At 42.6% G+C, this 21,807-nt stretch overlaps 2 protein-coding genes across 3 annotated transcripts; both read right to left on the bottom strand.

Annotated features, from left to right (window-relative positions):
* Positions 1-1,730: 1,730 nt before the first annotated feature.
* On the bottom strand, positions 1,731-3,764 carry LOC139911179 (cystatin-2). The gene is made up of 3 exons (XM_071898699.2): positions 3,539-3,764; positions 3,226-3,339; positions 1,731-1,851 (listed from the first exon to the last, which is right to left on the bottom strand). The coding sequence occupies exons 1-3, from the start codon at positions 3,713-3,715 to the stop codon at positions 1,771-1,773; spliced, it is 372 nt and encodes a 123-aa protein (XP_071754800.1). The 5' UTR covers positions 3,716-3,764; the 3' UTR covers positions 1,731-1,770.
* A 5,120-nt stretch (positions 3,765-8,884) lies between these two features.
* LOC139911184 (acylphosphatase-2) lies at positions 8,885-14,472 on the bottom strand. Of its 2 annotated transcripts, XM_071898704.2 has the most exons (4): positions 14,346-14,472; positions 13,280-13,296; positions 10,636-10,745; positions 8,885-9,301 (listed from the first exon to the last, which is right to left on the bottom strand). In XM_071898704.2, the coding sequence occupies exons 1-4, from the start codon at positions 14,470-14,472 to the stop codon at positions 9,187-9,189; spliced, it is 369 nt and encodes a 122-aa protein (XP_071754805.1). In that variant the 3' UTR covers positions 8,885-9,186. The 2 variants fall into 2 exon arrangements, with proteins under 2 accessions (XP_071754805.1, XP_071754806.1); XM_071898705.2 differs by lacking the exon at positions 13,280-13,296 and having other exon boundaries at positions 14,346-14,430.
* Positions 14,473-21,807: the final 7,335 nt, after the last annotated feature.

The raw sequence follows: 21,807 nt of genomic DNA on the forward strand, positions 1-21,807 counted from the left end.
ACAGTGATGGTGGATTCTGGGTCTTGTAGACAGAAGTTAGTTCTGGTCTAACCTGCAGCTCCACCTGCTGGATGTTCTCATCTTCAACATCATGAGAAGCTGAGCTGCTCTTCAGAGACAGAGGTCAGTGTGAAGATGAAGGAGGAAGAACAACCTGCAGAGTCAGCTTCAGTCTGCATGTGATGAACCTCTTCATCATCACTGTGAAGCTGAAGGCCCAGAAACCTCCTACAGAGAAACTGATTCCCTCATTTCAACATTTCATTTCATCAAAAAGATGACTTCTAACTTTAACATTAACCCGTAATGTGCTTTAGTTTTATACCAGCAGTCATTCTGGAAGAGCAGGTGCTGTTTTAATGTGATGGAGGATATCTGTCTGCATCTGAGCCAAGCTGTGGAGTCAGAGCAGAACGAGTCAAAAACCTAAAACTAAAGGACAGTTTCATCTTTTTTCATGGAACAGCTTCAGTTTGCAGAAACGTCACTGCAGGATTAAAGCAGGAAGGTAAGACCCCCCCGCCCGGCTGATTGACAGCTCAGAGCCACGCCCCCCCTGCTGTCACATTTACTTCAGTTGGTCAGATGGCCGAGCCACAAAACTTAATTCTCTATGAATTCTCTCCCTAATCCATTAATTTACATTAATTTACCCCTTAATTCATGCAAAATCCCCTTAGGGAGTAACTTATGGAGGAGACCCCATCAAAACCTCCTTAAACTCCCCTTAATGTTTGACTGCTTACTTTCTAATTTAATGTAAAATTCAGGCAGACAGGAACTTTCCCTTAATAACTCATTAATAACCTCTAAACCTGCACAAAGACATCAAAAATCCCTTAATTTCTATAGTCTCTGTGAATCAACCCATGAATAAATCCCTTATAAACCCATGATACTAACCTTACTTTATTAAAGCTGTTATTTTTAATGGATAATTAATGTTTATGTAATGAGAAATTAAGGACATTTCAGGGATAAAGTTAAGGGTTTGGTTTTGTAGTGATATGAAAGCAGATAGCAGACGATGGAACGACTCTGACATGATCTTCCTCCTCTTGCTGAATCCAGACAAAATATTAATTTAGAAACTTTTAACAGTAAAACCTGAGCTGCTGTCAGCTGATCCCAGACTGCCACCGTGTGGTGGATCAGAGGAACGACACCTGCAGCTAACATGCTGCTGTCAGATGGATCAGCTTCCATTAACTGACCAGTTAACAGAAAACCCCCAGACATCTTGATCAGAGTCCGATCTTACAGGTTTTTCTAACCAGTTAAAACCAAAACCAGGTTCCTGAGTTGTTTATGGAAACCAACCAGACTGAGGCTGCATGTTTCTGTCCAGTTTACTCTGTAGATTTAGAGTCATTCAGCTGATGCTCTGATCCAGATCAGATCCAGGTCAGATCCAGGTCTTCAGGACACAAGGCTTTATATTCTGTTATTTTTAATATTTTGCCATCGCGGGTATGAACCCCACCCGCCTTCTTTTGTGAGCTGTACAAGGAATCCAAATATAGAAACACACAGAATCCTACCGACCAAAACATAAAGGACGGATCACCACTGCACTTATGTTTTCTTTGGCACACACATTTGAACAAACCACACTGTTACATTTCATGAGTTAAAGTATTTTATGTGGAATGTTCTACAGCAGATGATTGATGGTTTAATTGAGTCTTTCTTGTAGTTGCAGCAGTCCTGCAGCAGGAGGCGTCCACCATGCTGCAGCTGAATCCCTCTGATCCAGATCTTTCTTCAGCATCAAGAACATCGATCCTCCAACAAGGAGCTCGGGATCTGAGAGTTTGGGACGGCGAGCACAACGAAGCGGCAGATCATCGTCTGAGGAGAAGAGACGAAGCTTTTAGAAACCTCACTGCCGCTAAGCTAACACCAAACACCTGACGTGTTCGGAGACTGGAGTTTTAGTTAGAAAATATCTCACAGAGGCAGAAATAATCTGATTGGTTAAGTTAAACCTCAGTGGGCGGAGCCAAACAGCCTCAGTTCTTCTGTCTCAGTAACATCAGACTGAAGCTCAGTGAAAAAGAGGTAAGAGAGGAGTTAGCTAGGTTAGCTAGTTAGCTAGCTGACCTTCAAGTTCAAACTAGCCATACTAGCTTATAGCTAGCTAGGTTAGCTAGTTAGCTATCCTAACCTGATCTGAAAAGCTGGTACATTGGCTCCGCCCACTGAGGTTTAACTCAGCCAATGAGATTACTTCTGCCTAAATGTAGAAAAGCAACTAGCAAAGTCTGTCCATATTACAGTCTACCAGAGTCTAACAGAGTCCATATTACAGTCTAACAGTCTAACAGAGTCTAACAGAGTCTAACAGAGTCTAACAGAGTCCATATTACAGTCTAACAGTCTAACAGAGTCTAACAGAGTCCATATTACAGTCTAACAGTCTAACAGAGTCTAATAGAGTCTAACAGAGTCTAACAGAGTCTAACAGAGTCTAACAGAGTCCATATTACAGTCTAACAGTCTAACAGAGTCTAACAGAGTCCATATTACAGTCTAACAGAGTCTAATACCCTTTTTACACCAAAATTAGCACGTATATGCAGATTTTTTAAACGCGGGTAAACCCGCTAAAAATAGGCGATTGACTCCTTTCACATTGCCAGTAGACGAGTTTGCCTTTCTGTTTTCTTTTCTGGTGTGTCACGTTCGACGTCACGAACGCGCCGGAAAACAGGGTTAGTAAACAGTAGAAAGCAGCATGGAGGCCAGTGACAATGTGACGGTGGTTACTGTTTTATATCTTTTACTTCACTCTCTCTTTCAAACTCAACGCCGAATGAATGATTTTCGAGCGCTGCTTGAACAGAGACGGATGGAATTTGTGGCTGAGATGACAAAGAGTCGCAGAAGTTACAGACGGAGGCGACAAGCCTTCATTGTCATGGGAAACATTTGACTATTTGGTCGAACAGCTTGCCCCAGCTATAAGTCTAACAGAGTCCATATTACAGTCTAACAGTCTAACAGAGTCTAACAGAGTCTAACAGAGTCTAACAGAGTCTAACAGAGTCCATATTACAGTCTAAGAGTCTAACAGAGTCTAACAGAGTCCATATTAAAGTGGTCTAACAGAGTCTAACAGAGTCCATATTAAAGTGGTCTAACAGAGTCTAACAGAGTCCATATTAAAGTGGTCTAACAGAGTCTAACAGAGTCTAACAGAGTCCATATGAAAGTCTCTGTCACCTTTTCAGGCTCCTGGAAGCGACAGGCAGTCAGATCGACTCCGGGCTCGTTCCTACAGACAGTCTGACCCACTTTCACTGTCAGGGAGAACTTGACCCGAGCCGGAGGGTAAATCTGGAACATAATATAATATAATATAATATAATGTAATATAATATAATATCACATGACGACATGACATGACATGACAGAATAACATAATATAATGTGCAGAAAGTAGTACTACAACAGTACTGCAGTACTTGCAGCAGTAGGAGAAGTTGACAGAATAGCAGCAGGTAACGTTTCTGCAGAGAAAGGCTTCAAGTCAAACCTGAGCGGCGTCGGACAGGATGGCGAGGACTTTATAAGCGAAGGCGTAGCCGCTGAGGCGGTTGTGGAGGCCGACGGCGAAGTCGGCCGCCTGGATTTCCGCCGAGTCGGCGTGTTTCTCGGCGCCGGCCCGCAGCGCCAAGCCCAGCAACACGAAGACCGCAAAGACAACCGCCATTTCTGAAGGATTCAGGCTGCGGAGACATTTATAGTTACCGCTTCTTATCAAAACCTGCTGATGGAAAAGACAATCTGCTGCCCTGCAGTCTGACAAACGGCTAATATTTATTGTAAATGAACAAAGTAAATAAAGTCGTCATCAGCTAATGGTTTTCCTGATAAGACAGTCTCTCTGATAAAGTCTCTTTCTGATTATTATCACCTGCAGGGACAAATACTTTCTGTTCAACTGCAAATAAAAAAGAGCCGAGCTGGCAGATTATGTTCAGAAAGCTGAATCAGCTGTTTTCAGATGTGGGTTACAGTAACGACCTTCAGTGACGAAGCTCTTTCTACCTGATGGTAACAGGCGTTTCACTCTTCATCCACACTGAGTTTAAAGTCATGAACCCCCAGCAGACCTGCAGCCATGATCAGTTCTTCTTCTTCATCATGAATCACAGTCTTCCTCTTCATCAGGCTTCAATCTGCTAAAACATTTCTACCTTTTCTTTTCCCCTTCACTTCTCCATCATGGTGATCTTTCTGGCTCACAGGAATATTTTTCCATGTTCTGTCTGGCTGCTGTGACCTCTGACCTCTGACCTCCTGACTGTTGGTTGTTGTAGGAACTGAAGCTGATGCGACTGACGTTTTCACTGTAAGTCGCTCTGAATACGAGCAACAGATAAAAGTCTAAATGAAACTGAAGCTCAACACTGATCTGACAAACACTTTCTTTTCTTTCTGACTTTCTGTCATATTAACACTGAGTGGAATTTAATTATTAATCTAATCTGTAAGCAATACTTAGTTCATATTAAAGAAACAAATCATTCTCACCCAAACTCAGTTTGCTGTCGACTGATCAGTTTTGTCTCGTTAGAAAAGCTGCCAGCTCCTGTCCTTCCTGCTTCCCAGTCCAACTACAGCATCGGTCTTCATCACCATCCTCATCATCCTCAGCTTTCACTTCTACTGTGATTCTGACGGGTCTAATTTCTGCTGACGGAGGTGAAATTCAGCTGACTGCAGCTTGTCTTCATGTTGCTGTTCAGTCTTCTGAAACAAACCTCATGTCTGTCATCTCTACCGCTGGAAATGATCCATCATCCATCCACAATCACCCTTCATTTAAATTAGACTTGTATTACTATTATTATTATTATTATTATTATTACTATTATGATTATTATTACATTGGCATTTGGGGGTTCTGCACTCAGATATTTCCCTTTTTTGACCCTTGAGCCACTTTTGAATGAATTTCAGCAGCTGAAACTCCAAATTCAGCTTCATTCAGCTGCAGGTTTTGAGATGTCCAGCATCAGTCAAACAGCAGAAAGACGTGTGTGTGTGTGTTTGTGTGTGTGTGTGTGTGCACAACACACACTGCTGATATGCTAATATGCTAATATGTTCTTTAATCAGCTGTGACCTCCTCCTCCTTTTCCTAAAACCTTTTCCTCTGTCATCCCTCCTGCTCTGAGGAGACTGAAGTTTGTGTGGACAGCTGCTCTGGAGCTAACCCTAACCCTGCTAATCTGAAATGTGTGCATTGTAATGCTAATTAGCTTGACTTGAGAATCGTTAGCTAAGCTAGCTAGCCAACACAAATATTTACTAACATTCTCATTTAAATAAAATATATTTACGCTATCATACGAAATCCACAGAATAATTTTACACAGAAGTTACCCCATTGGTTTCTAAAGTCATAACTTTTTTCATATTTAATTTTCAAGAACATCTGTGTAATATCATGAGCTGTGAAGAATGGAAAAACTGCGTTAAGTTCAGCCAAATTTCACTTCCGGCCCTCGACCTCCTGGGAAATGAAGCCGGACTCAGAGCTGGCTCAGAGTTTTCTGCTCTGGATTCAGAGTTGAATAGCAGCTGAAGGAGGAGACAGACAGATTCACACTTTGGTACAGACAGTCTGTAGTCAGTTGTTCTGGCACAAATAGTTTGTGTGGAGAAACCTGCAAAAACTGTATTTACATCCCAAGTAAACAACCCAAACTGAGCAGTGACAGTGTGGGGGAGAGGACCCTGCTGCACCCAGACGACATGTGGTGCAACTGAAAATAACATTTAGTCTGATGGAGGCCATGAGGCCGAGGTCAATTTGAACATGAATACAATTCAAAGTGTTTTCCAGCCGGGAGGCAGGAGGCCGACAGTCTGCAGGTTTCATCCCAAACAGACTGCAGCTGATTTCTCTATAGGTTCCTCTCTCCACCTGCTGCAGTCTTTGGTTGGACATGGCTGCCCGTCTCTGGGTTACAGTATTATTCCCACTGTATGTGAGGAGCCATGTGTAGCCTCGTGTAACATCATATATGTATAATAATGTATGTAGCATCATTCAGTATCTGTAAAGTCCAGAGGAGCCAGTCAGTTTCTCTTTTAGTCAACCAAGGACTCAAGTTGCCTCCTATCTTTTAAAAAGTACCAGAATATTTTCTTATCTGTCAATTATTCTGTACAAATAGACGTCGGCTTTTCAAAAGGTAGATATCTCATGTTTGAACCAAACTCTTCACCTGATTGGACGATGTCTTATCTCAATAAAACTGTGACGTTCTACAGAGTCAACGCCCTGAATAACACAAAAAAAGCAGATAACGTCAATATATAACTTTATTTCTCTCACAACAGTGACATTAATTATTCAAACTATTTCAGGTTATACTAAAGCAACACTAAAGCAGGTGTTGTGGCCTGTGGATAACATTGTGGTTTGACTGATACATTGTGCTGATATTGGCCGTTTATTAATATTAGATATCAGTCATCCACTGCTAACGTGATGGAGGAAAAGAAAAGTCTGGAAAACCTGACATCACATTTGATTTTCTTTTCACATTTGTTTTCTTAATTAAATTGTTCAATAATGTTTTTTGTGAATTATTTTTTAATTTAAAAAGGTAGTAATCTATCCCAAAGTTTCCCTGCCTAAAATAATTTCATCAGTCTGGTTTCAGTGGAGAGTTTTAGTTTCCCATGATCTCATGGTCTCAATGTCTCAGAGGCTTTTCACCCTGAATACTTGTATTTTCTTGGCATGGAAATGGACAAATTTGAAAAATATGAATATCTGAACAAAATATTTCCCATTGGCAGGTTTAGTTCATGAATATCAGTTGAACCCGAGAGACAATGTGAAGGTCGTGCTTTGAGAGAGAAAACCACACGTTCTCCAACTAAAGAACAAAGACTGCAACTCTCAATGGGCCTCATTCACGAAACGTGCGTACGATCAGATTTGATCTTAAAGTGTACTTACGAACGTTTCCACGAACATTTCGGCATTCATCATTTTTTTTCTTACCTGAATTTGTTCTTTGTTACGATCAAAATCTACGTGTGTTTGGAAACATGCGTGGGGCATTACGCATGAAGTGGTTTCTGCTTAAAATGCCTTATTCTTTAAGGGAAATCTATTAAAGCAGTCCCAGACCTGATATCAAACAAAATGTGTTTCAGGCCATTTGTAAGCCTGGTGATAATAACCATATTAACAAAGCTAGGCTGATATTAACAAATTCATAGGCAATTCTATTCAATTGGAAACATGAGTGATTAAAGTGATTAATTAGTATCGTATATATATTATCATATTATATTATTATATTATTTATTGATCAATAAAGTTCTATCTTATCTTACCACAGGAGCAATAGACAGTGCACATCAAAGCACCGTCTCCAAACGCTTTCCCTATTTAAATCGCAAACAATAACACACCATAAACATTAAATTAATATGTGACGCCAACCTAAACCTCCTACATGTGGTTTCCAGCCGCGACTCGGTGCTGCAGAACAGCAAGGTGCCGTGAGCAGGTGCTGCTGGAGACGCACGGCGCATATTGGACTGAATGGAAGTTAAATTAACCAGAGTCTCAAGACTTAACTAGTTTGTCTCTAGGTGATAGAGGTTCTGCATTGACCACATTGCTAATGACACACCTGATAAACCTTCAGACCCCTCAGCAGCGATCAGATAATTATCATACGTGCACTCGCTCCGCCACAGAGCGAGCGCAGCATACTGAGCTGGAAGGCTGTGATGAGTTTGGACACCACAGGAAGAAAGCTCCTGTCAAGAGCTACAGTCAAAACCAGCAATATTATTATAAAGCCTAAAGTCTGAGCCTACCATCAGATGGAGATGCTGCTTGAATTAAACCAGTGTCCAACTCCACTGATGACTGGACACCTGACAGCACAGTCTCCATATTATTTCCCCAAACATTTTAGCAGCGCCCTGCCGTCCGCCTGGAGCTAATAAACTGCATCTATTTGGAGTTAGACTATCGCCCTCGCTTTTTAGATTCAAACTGTAAGTCAAACGGTTTCTTTTTAATTTAATGTGTGTGTTTCTGATGCATTGACAGCATCAGTAATTTCTTGTCATGTTTTCTTTCTCAGTTGCTGTCACTCCACCGCTTACACTTTTAAAAAGTATATATATTTTTTTCTCTCACTCCCGAATACAACACTTGTATTTCAGAGTTTGAATTTTTCTTCTTGGGTCTGTTTGCCATTCTCCACCACTCCAGTAATGCTTTCCATTTGCGCACAACCCTTCAGACAGCAGGCCTTTTATGGAGTTGCCAGGGCGTCTACCTGCTAATCAGCATCAACAGGCATGCTCATCCAATTAAGGAAGTGGCATTCATCATCAGATACACCTGGAATACGCAAAAATCGAGACTCTGCGCATGCTTCATGAATCCCACGTTGGTTTTGCGTAGGCATGTTTCTTAAGAACAAAAGTAAGAACAATTTAAGAAAAGTTTTGTGAATGAGGCCCAATGACATTTTACCTTTTAGTCGTTTTAGCTAATGCTCTTTTCCAGAGAGACAATAACTGAGCAGGCGGCTGCTGTGGGGATTGAACCTGTGATCTTTTGGTTACGTGACGTTCTGTCTAACCACCTGACCAGCCTGCTGTCAGAACCACAACATCTGAACATTTCATATCCATCCGTTCAGCAGGACTATGGCACTGAAATTAATTCTGTTAGAAGAAATTAGTTTCACTTAAGATAAACAGTGGTGGGTTTAATTTATATTTAGTCATTCAGCCGACTGTTTTATCCAGAATGACTTCAACATTACAACCAAGCAACTAATACTAAGGAGTGCAAGACTCTGTTTCCTTTTATATCTTAGTCGCTTAGCAGAGACCAGAGTGACTTCTATTGAGCTCAACAGTAGAATCAGCTTCAGTTCCTAGATCACCAACATTAAAAGCAACCAACAGTAAGGAGGTCAAAGGTCAGAGATCACAGCACCCAGACAACAGTCCATGACCCTGTTTCCTCAGACCATACAGAGCCAACCTGTGTAACATTTGCTTTTTAGAGAGCTACTTTAAGAGAAATACTGTTGCAGTCTGTCTTTAGGAGTTGCTGTCCTCACTGAGTGAGAGTCTTCTTCACATTACAGGAGTCAGTCAGAAGGTAATGGAGGACGCTGCTCAGTAGCGGGTGGAGAAGCCGCGGATCTCCGGTTTGGAGATGTCCTTCTCGTTGGAGAAGACGGCCCGGTCGATACGAGAGCTGGGACTCCCGACGTTCCTCAACCAGTCCTTCCTGGAAAAGAAGAACAGAGCCAGAGTCATGAGATCTGTCTGCAGTGTACACTTGAACAGTTCCTCACCAGAGAGATGGTCCTAAACTGCTCCATGTTCCTGGAGTTCTCCATGGGAATCCAGACACCTTCTGCAGACCTCCACTGATGGGCTCTGCCCCGCCTCCACAGTCGATGCAGAAGTTTGGGACACCTCTTGTCCACCTTGCAGGGCGCACCGCTCGGTCCAGGGACTGAGCGAGCTCCGGCTGCTCTGAAAACCTCCTGGATCTCCTTCCAGCTGGGATCCTTGCTGTTGTGGGTTTATCAAGGCCCTGCAGAACCCTGTTCTGTTCTCTAGGGTTAGGGTTAGGGTTGGTCGGTCTCTGTCAGGCAGGACAGGTGGTCACTGCGTCTCTGCCAGCAGCCGCCTGCCTCCCTCTCTCTCCCTCTCCGCCTGTGTCACTCTGCGGATGATGAGGAGCTCTGAGCTCTGCCTCCTCTTCCTCCGACACCTTCTGAACCGACTAGCCTCAGTTCCTGCCTCAGCTGGCTGGTCTTCGCTGAGCTGGTTCGTCACGTCGGTCCTGGCCCCACGCTTCTCCTCTGTGCTGAACCTTTCAGCTGCCAGGCTGACGATGATTGTTGCCATGGTCTTGAGTCTTCTATCTATGTTTCCCTTTGCTGCTGCCTCATGGATTCCATCCACATCTTTGTCAAACTGAAGCCACACTTTCTCCTTTCTGCCTGGAAGCCACTTAACCCGCTGATGTTCTGTCACTGAGATCGGGGTTCCAGGCACTGTGGCTGACTCCGGGTCTGGATCCACCTGCGTCTCACCAGGTTTAGCTCCTGTGCGACCGTCTGCTTCCTCCCCATTTCTTGGCCTGGTGGATCTTCAGGTCCCGCAGGTTCATGCAGACCTTCAGCACATATTCCACACTCCGTACGTTTGCATGGGCTGTTATCTGTGGGTCTTTCTGGCTGTGGTGCACTACTGCTACTACTACTACAAATAATAATAATAATAATGATGATGATAATTATTGTTATTATTATTATCATTATTATTATTACAATATGTCCATGCATACTTGTGCAGAATCTGATCAGAATGTCTCATTAGAATCGGTTCAGGTGAAGGTCTTCCCATAGATAACCAGTTTAGTATTGATAAATTCTACAATAATAATAATAATAATAAACTTTATTTGTATAGCACCTTTCATACAAGAAATGCAGCTCAAAGTGCTTAGACACGTAATCAATCAAACTGCATCATATCAGACTGGACCAGATCCATTTTAATGACAGGACGATATTGGCAACGCAGGTTGCCGATGTAGTTTGGACTCACATCTCGTTGACTTTGTCCGCCGGTCCCTGGACTTGACCAATCACAGTCCCCTGTCTGGTGTTCTTCACCCAGCCGCTCAGCCCCAGACTCTCCCCCTGGTCCTCTGTGTACTGGACAGCCACATTCACTTCATTATAAAACACTTTTAACCCTGTAGGTTCACCAGACGGTTTGTAGGTTCACCAGACAGTCTGTATGTTCACCAGACGGTTTGTAGGTTCACCAGACAGTCTGTAGGTTCACCAGACAGTCTGTATGTTTCACTAGACGGGCTGTAGGTTCACCAGACAGTCTGTAGGTTCACCAGACAGTCTGTATGTTTCACCAGACAGTCTGTAGGTTCACCAGACAGTCTGTATGTTTCACCAGACAGTCTGTAGGTTCAACCAGACAGTCTGTAGGTTCACCAGTCTGTAGGTTCAACCAGACAGTCTGTAGGTTCACCAGATGGTCTGTAGGTTCAACCAGACAGTCTGTAGGTTCACCAGACAGTCTGTAGGTTCACCAGACAGTCTGTATGTTTCACTAGACAGTCTGTATGTTTCACTAGACAGTCTGTACGTTAAACCAGACAGACGGTCTGTAGGTTCACCAGACGGTCTGTATAGATGAGTTTCCCGTTTACAAACAGTGGAGGATGCGCGTGCAGCTCAGGGGCAGAAAAGCTGCTGTGGCTATTGTTGCTATAGCAACTTGACTGTCATTTTCACACTGATAACAAACAAACGGACAACAGTGGTGTACCTGTCTAGTTTGTCAGACTCTGATCGCACAGATTATTTAGAAAATCTTGTTTTAAGTACTGGTGAACGACTGCCGGACCTTTATTCATGAATGGCTTGTAGACATGGCCAAGTGGCCACCGATCCAGTGGCCAGACACACTGTATAAATGTATCTGACTGAAAAGCCTAGCGTATACAGAAGAGCCTCCGAGCAACAGACCTGTCCATGCTGTAATGGCGTGTCATGTGGGCATGTGCAGCAGATCAGACGTTACAGCTCTGCTGGGTTTTGTGTTCAGAGCAGATCTAACCCAGAGTCAGTGTGAAGCAAAGCCCTGAGATGCCCGGCTGTACGACTGACATCCTGACAACAAACTGTACATGTACGGCCGGTAAGTGTCAACCAGGAGGTTTATATGAAGCTAGCTAACTGAGTTAGCTGGATCGCCGCTCCATCAGCACCCAGCTGCAGACCGGAGAAGCCCCTGGCTGGGCCGGGCCAGGTTAGGGATCGGGGTTAGGGGCTTCTCCGGTCTGCAGCTGGACTCTACTGTAACTGCTGATTTCGGGGGTAGCTTTTATTCTTTCCAGTCCAGGTGCAACAGCGATGCATGATGTTAAAATATATAGCCACTTACTAAACTAAAATCTTTGCTATCGCTTCTGGGAACTCAGATTACTAACTAACTAATATGAACTGAGTGGCTGCCGGTGGCCTTTCTGCCCCTGAGACTTTATGTGACGTTGCTCGGAAACTCATCTATGTTCAACCAGACAGTCTGTAGGTTCATCCAGACGGTCTGGTCTCATAAAATGTTGTGAAATGAGCACAGTGTCTTAAAATAATATGTTGCTCTGTGGAGGAAAAGTGAGAGAAATGTGTTTCTCCAGCAGGAAAGGATTAGGAGGAGGAGACATGACTAGAAACAGAAAGTAGACTGAAACAGCGCGGTGGAAAGGCTGATCTATAGTTCTGCATCGAAGGGTTAGGGTTAAGGTCAGTAGGGTTAGGGTTAAGGTCAGTATGGTTAGGGTTAAGGTCAGTAGGGTTAGGGTTAAGGTCAGTAGGGTTAGGGTTAAGGTCAGCAGGGTTAGGGTTAGGGTCTCTAGGGTTAGGGTCACTAACCCCCGATAGTGAAGACAACATGGAGCAGATGAAGAGAGACGAGCTGAGGAGGTTCAGATGTTCCTCTGGACCACAGATCATCTCCTGATTATAAACTGAAATATCCACATGAGTTTCACTGCTACTTCTTCTGTGGTGACTGCTGTGTAAACAAAGCTCCACACTGACATCTAGTGTCTCTCTGCTCTAGACCAGAATCACCAACACTGAACTAGAAACACTCGCACTGCTGGAGAAACCTGGGGCGAACTAGAAATCATCCTTAAAGGTTTGGATGGGTGATGAGCCAGGTTCAGTTCTCAATTCATAACAAGTATAACGTACAACCAGTATAATGTAAGTCTGCTGTATCTGAAAATCTTTCTACGGTAGTTAGTGATGCGTCTTCCTATGGCAGAGACCTAACCCTAAAGGAAACGACAGGGTTCCACTCAAATATACTTTTTGCACGTTAACATTTATTTTGTCGACGTTTCAGTCTTGAGAAATGTCTCCGTACCGAAACGTGGACAAAATAAATTTGAACGTGCAAAGAGGATATATGAGTGTGGAACACTGTCGTTTCCTTTAACTTGATCTATTTGGGGGTTTTAGATGCCTGCACCAGGAGACAGCGAGGTGTGCACTTCATTCTTCTTCTTCTCTAGATATCTAACCCCAACCAAGACCTAAAGCTGAAAGGTTGTAGACTAGTTCAATATGTGGGAGCAGTGTGCAGCGTTCTCCTTCTGCATTAAACTCATAAATATATAGAAATATAACAACACAGACACATGAGAGAAGATGATGCTCACCATTCTGAAGCAAACACCTAAAGAGAGAGACGAAGAAACAGGAACATTAAACAGAAACTATAGTAAAACTATAAATTATATAACATCCAATAAATACATTACAGGAATACTATCACTGTGAAACCAAAACCCTTAATTTTATCCCTGAAATGTCCTTAATTTCTCATTACATAAACATTAATTAACCATTAAAATAACATATTTAATAAAGTAAGGTTAGTATCATGGGTTTATAAGGGATTTATTCATGGGTTGGTTCACAGAGACTCTAGAAATTAAGGGATTTCTCATGTCTTTTGTGCAGGTTTACAGGTTATTAATGAGTTATTAAGGGAAAGTTCCTGTCTCCCTGAATTTTACATTAAATTAGAAAGTAAGGAGTCAAATATTATAGGGAGTTTAAGGAGGTTTTGATGGGGTCTCCTCCATTAATAACTCCCTTAACTCATTTTAAGGGGATTTTGCATGAATTAAAGGATAAATTAATGTCAATTAGTGAAAATGTAAAGTTACTTTAAGGGGTTACTGGTTCATAGAGTATAGTGACACCATGGGAGACACAATTACCATTAAGTAGAATAATGTCACTAAACTCACTAGCGACTACCATAGACACACTGTCAGACCTTATAGGAATACTATAGGAATATTATAGTTATTCCAGGAGACAATACAATAACATACAATAAGGTCTGTATTTATTACCATGGACACACTATGAAACCCTACAGGAATATTATAGGAATATTATAGTTACAGCACAGGAGACAAAAATACCATAAAGTACAATAAAGTAGCTATAATCTCACTATTGAGCACCATAGACACACTATGAGAATATTATATGAATATTAAAGTGATTTTAGGGCATTTTTAAACATATTATATACATATAGACTATATATATATAGCTATAGTAGATGTGAGAGAATCTTCATGCGCATAAATACACACTGTTTTGCCATGTAGACAGCTAAAGAGGTTATGAGCCATATTAAGTCAATATTTATAGGCCTATGTCACACACACACACACACACACACACACACGCTTCATGCTGACTTACCCTGGACATTCCCGAAAATCTCAAAATCTACAGAAGTCAGTTTTGCGTGTTTTGCGTCGCTGGACATGACGAAGTGAGACACACACAACAGAATGAGCAGTCCAGATAAAACCATGACAGACCACATTCAGGTTCAGTCCGCCAGCTGCAGCAGAGCAGCGTCCAGTTTATTTATAGAAGATAAATTTATCACCAGAGGAAAAACTCCAACTGTTCTATTTTAAAACTGGAAACTGAAGCAGCTACAATCTGCAGGATGTGTGGCGACGTTGCATTGAGTTATAATGGTGCTTTTATTTTGAAGGCAGAATCACCTGACTTCTGGTTTGGCAGCATGTAAGACTTCCGGTCGACACTTAACAAAATAAAAGCGTTATTGACAAAATAATTAAAAAAAATATGTCATGTCAATATGTGTTTTTGAGTAATAAAGTAATAACGTGAAACTAGAGATATCTGAGGAGGAATCTGTACTGAATATAATTGTTGCTTCATTTACTGTAATAAGAGAAAATATGTCTGTTTTCCTCATAAAGGATTTTTCACACAGAAACCAGCGATGAAAATAAAGAATTATATTTTAAAGAGGAATCTGTTACAAGTGGAAATAAAGATGTATTTTCCTAAAATGTCTATTTGACACAGTAAAGCTTCACATTCAAAACAAACCAGACAGCAGAAGGATTTCTACTCTACTGACTACTGTCAACCAGCAGGGGGCAGAACGAGCCTGAGAGAGAGACAGGTGAGAGAGAGACAGGTGAGAGTGAGACAGGTGAGAGTGAGACAGGTGAGAGCGGGACAGGTGAGAGTGAGACAGGTGAGAGAGAGACAGGTGACAGAGACAGGTGAGAGCAAGACAGATGAGAGTGAGACAGGTGTGAGAGAGAGAGGTGACAGAGAGACAGGTGAGAGAGAGACAGGTGAGAGTGAGACAGGTGAGAGCGGGACAGGTGAGAGAGAGACAGGTGAGAGAGAGACAGGTGAGAGCGGGACAGTTGAGAGAGAGACAGGTGAGAGTGAGACAGATGAGAGTGAGACAGGTGAGAGAGAGAGAGGTGACAGAGAGACAGGTGAGAGTGAGACAGGTGAGAGAGAGATAGAAGTGACAGAGAGACAGGTGAGAGTGAGACAGGTGAGAGAGAGAGAGAGGTGACAGAGAGACAGGTGAGAGTGAGGCAGGTGAGAGAGAGACAGGTGAGAGCGAGACAGGTGAGAGCGAGACAGGTGAGAGAGAGACAGGTGAGAGAGAGAGAGGTGACAGAGAGACAGGTGAGAGTGAGACAGGTGAGAGAGAGAGAGATAGAAGTGACAGAGAGACAGGTGAGTGAGACAGGTGAGAGAGAGACAGGTGAGAGAGAGACAGGTGAGAGTGAGACAGGTGAGAGAGAGAGAGGTGACAGAGAGACAGGTGAGAGAGAGACAGGTGAGATTGAGACAGGTGAGAGCGAGACAGGTGAGAGACAGGTTAGAGTGAGACAGATTAGAGTGAGACAGGTGAGTCAGAACATTCAGAAAGCTCATTTACATCCTTCTGGTTTTCTGTAAGTCTCGGCTTCACTTGTTGCATCATCAGACCTGAAGCTACTGAAGCTACTGAAACTACTGAAGCTACTGAAGCTACTGAAACTACTGAAGCTACTGAAACTACTGAAACTACTGAAACGACTGAAACTACTGAAGCTACTGAAACTACTGAAACTACTGAAGCTACTGAAACTACTGAAACTACTGAAGCTACTGAAACTACTGAAACTACTGAAGCTACTGAAACTACTGAAACTACTGAAGCTACTGAAACTACTGAAACTACTGAAGCTACTGAAACTACTGAAACTACTGAAACTACTGAAACTACTGAAACGACTGAAACGACTGAAACTACTGAAGCTACTGAAACTACTGAAACTACTGAAGCTACTGAAACGACTGAAACTACTGAAGCTACTGAAACTACTGAAACTACTGAAGCTACTGAAACGACTGAAACTACTGAAGCTACTGAAACTACTGAAACTACTGAAGCTACTGAAACTACTGAAACTACTGAAGCTACTGAAACTACTGAAGCTACTGAAACTACTGAAACGACTGAAGCTACTGAAGCTACTGAAGCTACTGAAGCTACTGAAACTACTGAAACTACTGAAGCTACTGAAACTACTGAAGCTACTGAAACTACTGAAACTACTGAAGCTACTGAAGCTACTGAAACTACTGAAGCTACTGAAACTACTGAAACTACTGAAACTACTGAAGCTACTGAAACTACTGAAACTACTGAAACTACTGAAGCTACTGAAACTACTGAAGCTACTGAAACTACTGAAACTACTGAAACTACTGAAGCTTCTGAAGCTACTGAAACTACTGAAGCTACTGAAACTACTGAAACTACTGAAGCTACTGAAACTACTGAAGCTACTGAAGCTACTGAAACTACTGAAGCTTTTGAAACTACTGAAGCTACTGAAACTACTGAAGCTACTGAAACTACTGAAGCTTCTGAAACTACTGAAGCTTCTGAGACTACTGAAACTACTGAAGCTACTGAAGCTACTGAAGCTTCTGAAGCTACTGAAGCTTCTGAAACTACTGAAGCTACTGAAGCCACTGAAGCTTCTGAAGCCACTGAAGCTACTGAAGCCACTGAAGCTACTGAAGCCACTGAAGCTTCTGAAGCCACTGAAGCTTCTGAAGCTACTGAAGCTACTGAAGCCACTGAAGCTTCTGAAGCTACTGAAGCTTCTGAAGCCACTGAAGCTTCTGAAGCCACTGAAGCCTCTGAAGCTACTGAAGCCACTGAAGCTTCTGAAGCCACTGAAGCTTCTGAAGCCACTGAAGCTTCTGAAGCTACTGAAGCCACTGAAGCTTCTGAAGCCACTGAAGCTTCTGAAGCCACTGAAGCTTCTGAAGCTTCTGAAGCCACTGAAGCTTCTGAAGCCTCTGAAGCTTCTGAAGCTACTGAAGCTACTGAAGCTTCTGAAGCCACTGAAGCTTCTGAAGCTTCTGAAACTACTGAAGCTACTGAAACTACTGAAACTACTGAAGCTTCTGAAGCTACTGAAGCTACTGAAGCTACTGATGACACTGAAGCTACTGAAGCTACTGAAACTACTGAAGCTACTGAAGCTTTGCTTTGTATGGAAAGTTTTATATTCATAAATGAGAAAAAAAAGAGTCCAAATATTGTACAATTCAAAATAGAAATTGAACACTATATTGAACAACAGAGCAAAAAGACACTGGACTGAACATGGAAGATTTTTATTCAGTTTTATACTCTGTAGTTTCTCCTGTTCATTCTCTTGGTGTTGTGAATGTGAATGTGTGTGTTGTCCTCCTCATCCTCATCACACTCTTCCTCCTCACCCTCCTCATCTTCAAGCGAGATCGCTTTGTGATGCAACATAATAATATAATATATATATAATATAATAATAATCATAATCACAGCTGTGAGTTTAGTGCAGCAGCTTCCTGCAGTGCGTCTGTCTGAACGATGAGCTGCTGTTTCTTCTTCTGCAGAACTGTGGTGAGGAGCCAACCTGTTGGCTACAACTCTGCTGCTTCACTGAGTAAATAAACCTGCAGGAAGTGACATCATCACACCTTCCAACCAATCCTGAAGCTAATGTGCTGTGTGGAGATTTAACTGAGACAGAAAGACATGAACCAACATCCAGTGATGCTGTTTTCTCTTTTCTAAAGCTTGTTGTCAAATTCTTCTACTGGTTTCTACTGGGAGCTGACAGTACAACACAGTCTTCTACTGGTTTCTACTGGTTTCTACTGGAGCTGACAGAACACAGTCTCTACTGGTTTCTACTGGGAGCTGACAGAACACGGTCTCTACTGGTTTTCTCTGAGCTCCACTGGATCAGTTGGAGGTTCGGTGCTCAGTGGCTCCTCAGCTGTAGTTGAGTGTTTCTCATCCTTCTCATGCTTCCCTGGCCTGCCTCAGGATTTGAACCAGCAACCTTCTGGACACAAACCTACTGAGATCTGCTGAGAGAATGCAAGAGATCTAAATGCTCCTGTACCTTCTCTAATGTTCTCTAATGTTCTCTAATGTTCTCTCATGTTCTCTAATGTTCTCTGCCTCCTTTTAACAACTTTGTAAAATATGGGTTGACTCTGCCATGAATTACACAACATTATAAACCAGGGTAAAAATCCATAAATCCATTTTTTATTGATATTTTACTGTTTGGCACAGTAAGTCCTCTGTGACTTCGACACAAACTCTGTTCACAGTGCAGTGGAGCAGGAAGATGAAGAACTTCTTTCTTTCACAAATGAACTGAAACATTTCAGCTTTCATGCTCCACAAAAACGGAAGAGGTAGTGTGGCTTTAGCTGTAATAAACAAATGTGTATGTGCATAAAATATAATAAAAGTTATTTCAAGTCAAGAAATGAAATGAACAATTGATAGCTGATATCCATTGCCCAATATTTCAAAAATACAGATATTAATATTTTATCAGCAGGTCTTGACATAGTTAATAACTTCAATAATATTCCATGTCTGCAGTCATATTGTCAGAGCAGATGATGATGATCTCCACTGCTGGTCTGGAGTGGATCTGTTTGTGATAGTGAGAACTATACATACTGCACATGTATACTAAACTATACTATACTATACTGTACTGTACTGTACTATACTGTACTATACTGTACTGTACTATACTGTACTGTACTGTACTGTACTATACTGTACTATACTGTACTGTACTGTACTGTACTGTACTGTACTGTACTATACTGTACTGTACTGTACTATACTGTACTATACTGTACTGTACTGTACTATACTGTACTATACTGTACTGTACTATACTGTACTGTACTGTACTGTACTGTACTGTACTATACTATACTATACTATACTATACTGTACTATACTATACTATACTATACTATACTATACTATACTGTACTATACATCTACAATATGACAACACAGTCAACATTTTGCACTAAACATTCGGTGTCTTCTCATAACAACTAACTCATGACTGTCATGATGTCACCGTCATGATGTCACTGTCATGATGTCACCGTCATGATGTCACTGTCATGATGCTCATATTAATGTTTGTTCTAATTAGGGGAAACACATGAAAGTTCAGTTTGTTTAGTGCTGGTTAGTATTCTTAAAATAGTTTTCACTTTATGTTTGTCATTTGGCAAAACATCAATATTAATTTAAATGACTTAAAGTGTGGATACACAGAGTATTAATACTGGTTAGAATTGTGAATAATATAAAAAATATTAGAATAAATGCAATTCAAAGTTGTAAAACTGAACTTATATAACTTAGTCACATAGTCAATATCAACTTGTCAGTTGTAAGGATTCCTACATGGTGCATACTGAATACATTTGACAGAATAAATCATTTTAAATGATATTGTGAAGGATGAACACACACTACAGCAAGCTGCTGCTGCTGCTGCAAATAAAACCAAAACAAATCCACTGGAGAAAATATATTAAAGGAGAGAATTATTGTTCTTTAGTTTGAGCTCACAGCTGCTGAGAGAAACACCATGAAGCTGTTTTATTGTTAAGTTAAAAGTTAAAACTTTGTATCTGCAGACCAGAGTGTCTGGCCCCGCCCACGGAGCCTCTGGCCCCGCCCACAGAGCCTCTGGCCCCGCCCACGGAGCCTCTGTTGATTTGAAGTGACTCTGGAGACGCTCACCTCCTGATTCAGACTGACTGGAGTTTTACATTGAAATCTGAATACTGCGGCTTCAAATTCATCAAACAGAGAATTAATTCGGGATAAATCTGGTAAACCTGTAGTGTGCGAACATCCTCAAATACTTTAACACAATGCTTTTCTCAGCGTTGCTGACTGTCAGACGGCAGTTTGCTCCCAGCCGGCCGCTCGGTGGTCTTCGTGTGCCGGGTCAGACCAGACCGGGTCAGACCAGACCGGGTCAGACCAGCGCTCTGAACAGGAAGGACAGCGACGCTCCCAGAGCCAGACCCAGAGACAGGAAGAAGGCCATGATGGCTCCGGCTGTCTCCGCCTCCTGAGGGAGAACCTTCCTGAGGAGAGACAGGAGGAGGAGCTTCAGAGGAGCAGGGGGAGGAGCTTCACTGCAGGTCATTTAAATAATACACTTATTATAAATATGAATTTCTCCCCTCTCCCCCCCCCCCCCCTCTCTCTCTCTCTCTCCCTCTCTCTCTCTCTCTCTCTCTCTCTCTCTCTCTCTCTCTCTCTCTCTCTCTCGCCCTCTCTCTCTCTCTCTCTCTCTGATGAAAGTATAAGACGTGTCTCACTTGGGGCCGAAGCACATGCAGAGGCTGGCCAGGTAGCCGTTACTGAAGGCGAACAGCATCATGAAGACGATGAACCAGGAGTCGTGCTGGAAGAAGACCGGCAGGTGGGAGCGAGGCTGGATGTTACACAGCATGAAGAGAGGAACGAACAGCAGGCGGGCGCAGATGGACAGAGGCAACAACTTACTGTCCTGCCCCGGCTGGAGAGAGAGAGAGAGAGAGAGAGAGAGGGAGAGAGAGAGAGAGAGAGAGAGAGAGACAGAGAGAGAGAGAGAGAGAGAGAGACAGAGAGAGAGAGACAGAGAGAGAGAGAGAGAGAGAGACAGAGAGAGGGAGAGAGAGAGAGGGAGAGAGGGGCCTGTAGAGCCTTTTATGCAATTAAGAAAAGATTCCACAAAATAAACATACCAATTAGAATTTGGTCTAAAATCTTTGACAGTGTAATCCAACCCATTGCCCTTTATGGAAGTGAGGTTTGGGGTCCGCTCAGCAAACAGGACTACACCAGATGGGACAAACATCCTACAGAGGTCCTGCATGCGGAGTTCTGTCGGACCAGACTAAACATCCACAGAAAAACACCAACCAACGCATGCAGGGCAGAACCGGGCCGTTACCCGCTGATTATAAACATCCACAAAAGAACTCTCACATTTTGGATGCATCTCAAATCGAGTCCCCAAGACTCCCTGAGATCTCAGGCACTGCAAACCCAGGAGCTGGACCCCCAAAAGAGGCAGAGCCCCTTCTGCCAGCTGGTCAGGAGACTGACTGACACAGACCAACCTCAGACCAGCACTGCTCCAAAACCACCAATCAGAGTAAACCAAATTATACAACAAACAAAAGATACATATCTGGAACATTGGACAAATCAAACACAAACACAAAACAAACTTAATTGCTATCTGGCCCTAAACCGTAAATATAAATTGGCAGAATATCTTTTCAGTGTAAAAGACCCAAAGCAGAGGCAGATCCTGAGCAGATCCAGATCCTGAGCAGAGGCAGATCCTGAGCAGATCCAGATCCTGAGCAGATCCAGATCCTGAGCAGACCCAGATCCTGAACAGATCCAGATCCTGAGCAGACCCAGATCCTGAACAGATCCAGATCCTGAGCAGATCCAGATCCTGAGCAGAACTGATTCTGTCTT

The sequence above is a fragment of the Centroberyx gerrardi genome, chromosome 3 (genome assembly GCF_048128805.1).
Source record: "Centroberyx gerrardi isolate f3 chromosome 3, fCenGer3.hap1.cur.20231027, whole genome shotgun sequence".
NCBI classification, from domain to species: domain Eukaryota; kingdom Metazoa; phylum Chordata; class Actinopteri; order Beryciformes; family Berycidae; genus Centroberyx; species Centroberyx gerrardi.

What these genes read in the sequence shown, in the direction of transcription:
- LOC139911179 (XM_071898699.2), bottom strand. Translation starts at nt 3,715, where the DNA reads ATGGCGGTTGTCTTTGCGGTCTTCGTGTTGCTGGGCTTGGCGCTGCGG. An exon ending in TCCTGTCCGACGCCGCTCAG is followed by an intron (nt 3,340 to 3,538) that starts GTTTGACTTGAA and finishes ATTATGTTCCAG; the next exon opens with ATTTACCCTCCGGCTCGGGT. An exon ending in GCTTCCAGGAGCCTGAAAAG is followed by an intron (nt 1,852 to 3,225) that starts GTGACAGAGACT and finishes TCTTCTCCTCAG; the next exon opens with ACGATGATCTGCCGCTTCGT.
- LOC139911184 (XM_071898704.2), bottom strand. Translation starts at nt 14,472, where the DNA reads ATGTGGTCTGTCATGGTTTTATCTGGACTGCTCATTCTGTTGTGTGTG. An exon ending in GCGGACAAAGTCAACGAGAT is followed by an intron (nt 9,302 to 10,635) that starts GTGAGTCCAAAC and finishes CTTCTTTTCCAG; the next exon opens with GAAGGACTGGTTGAGGAACG.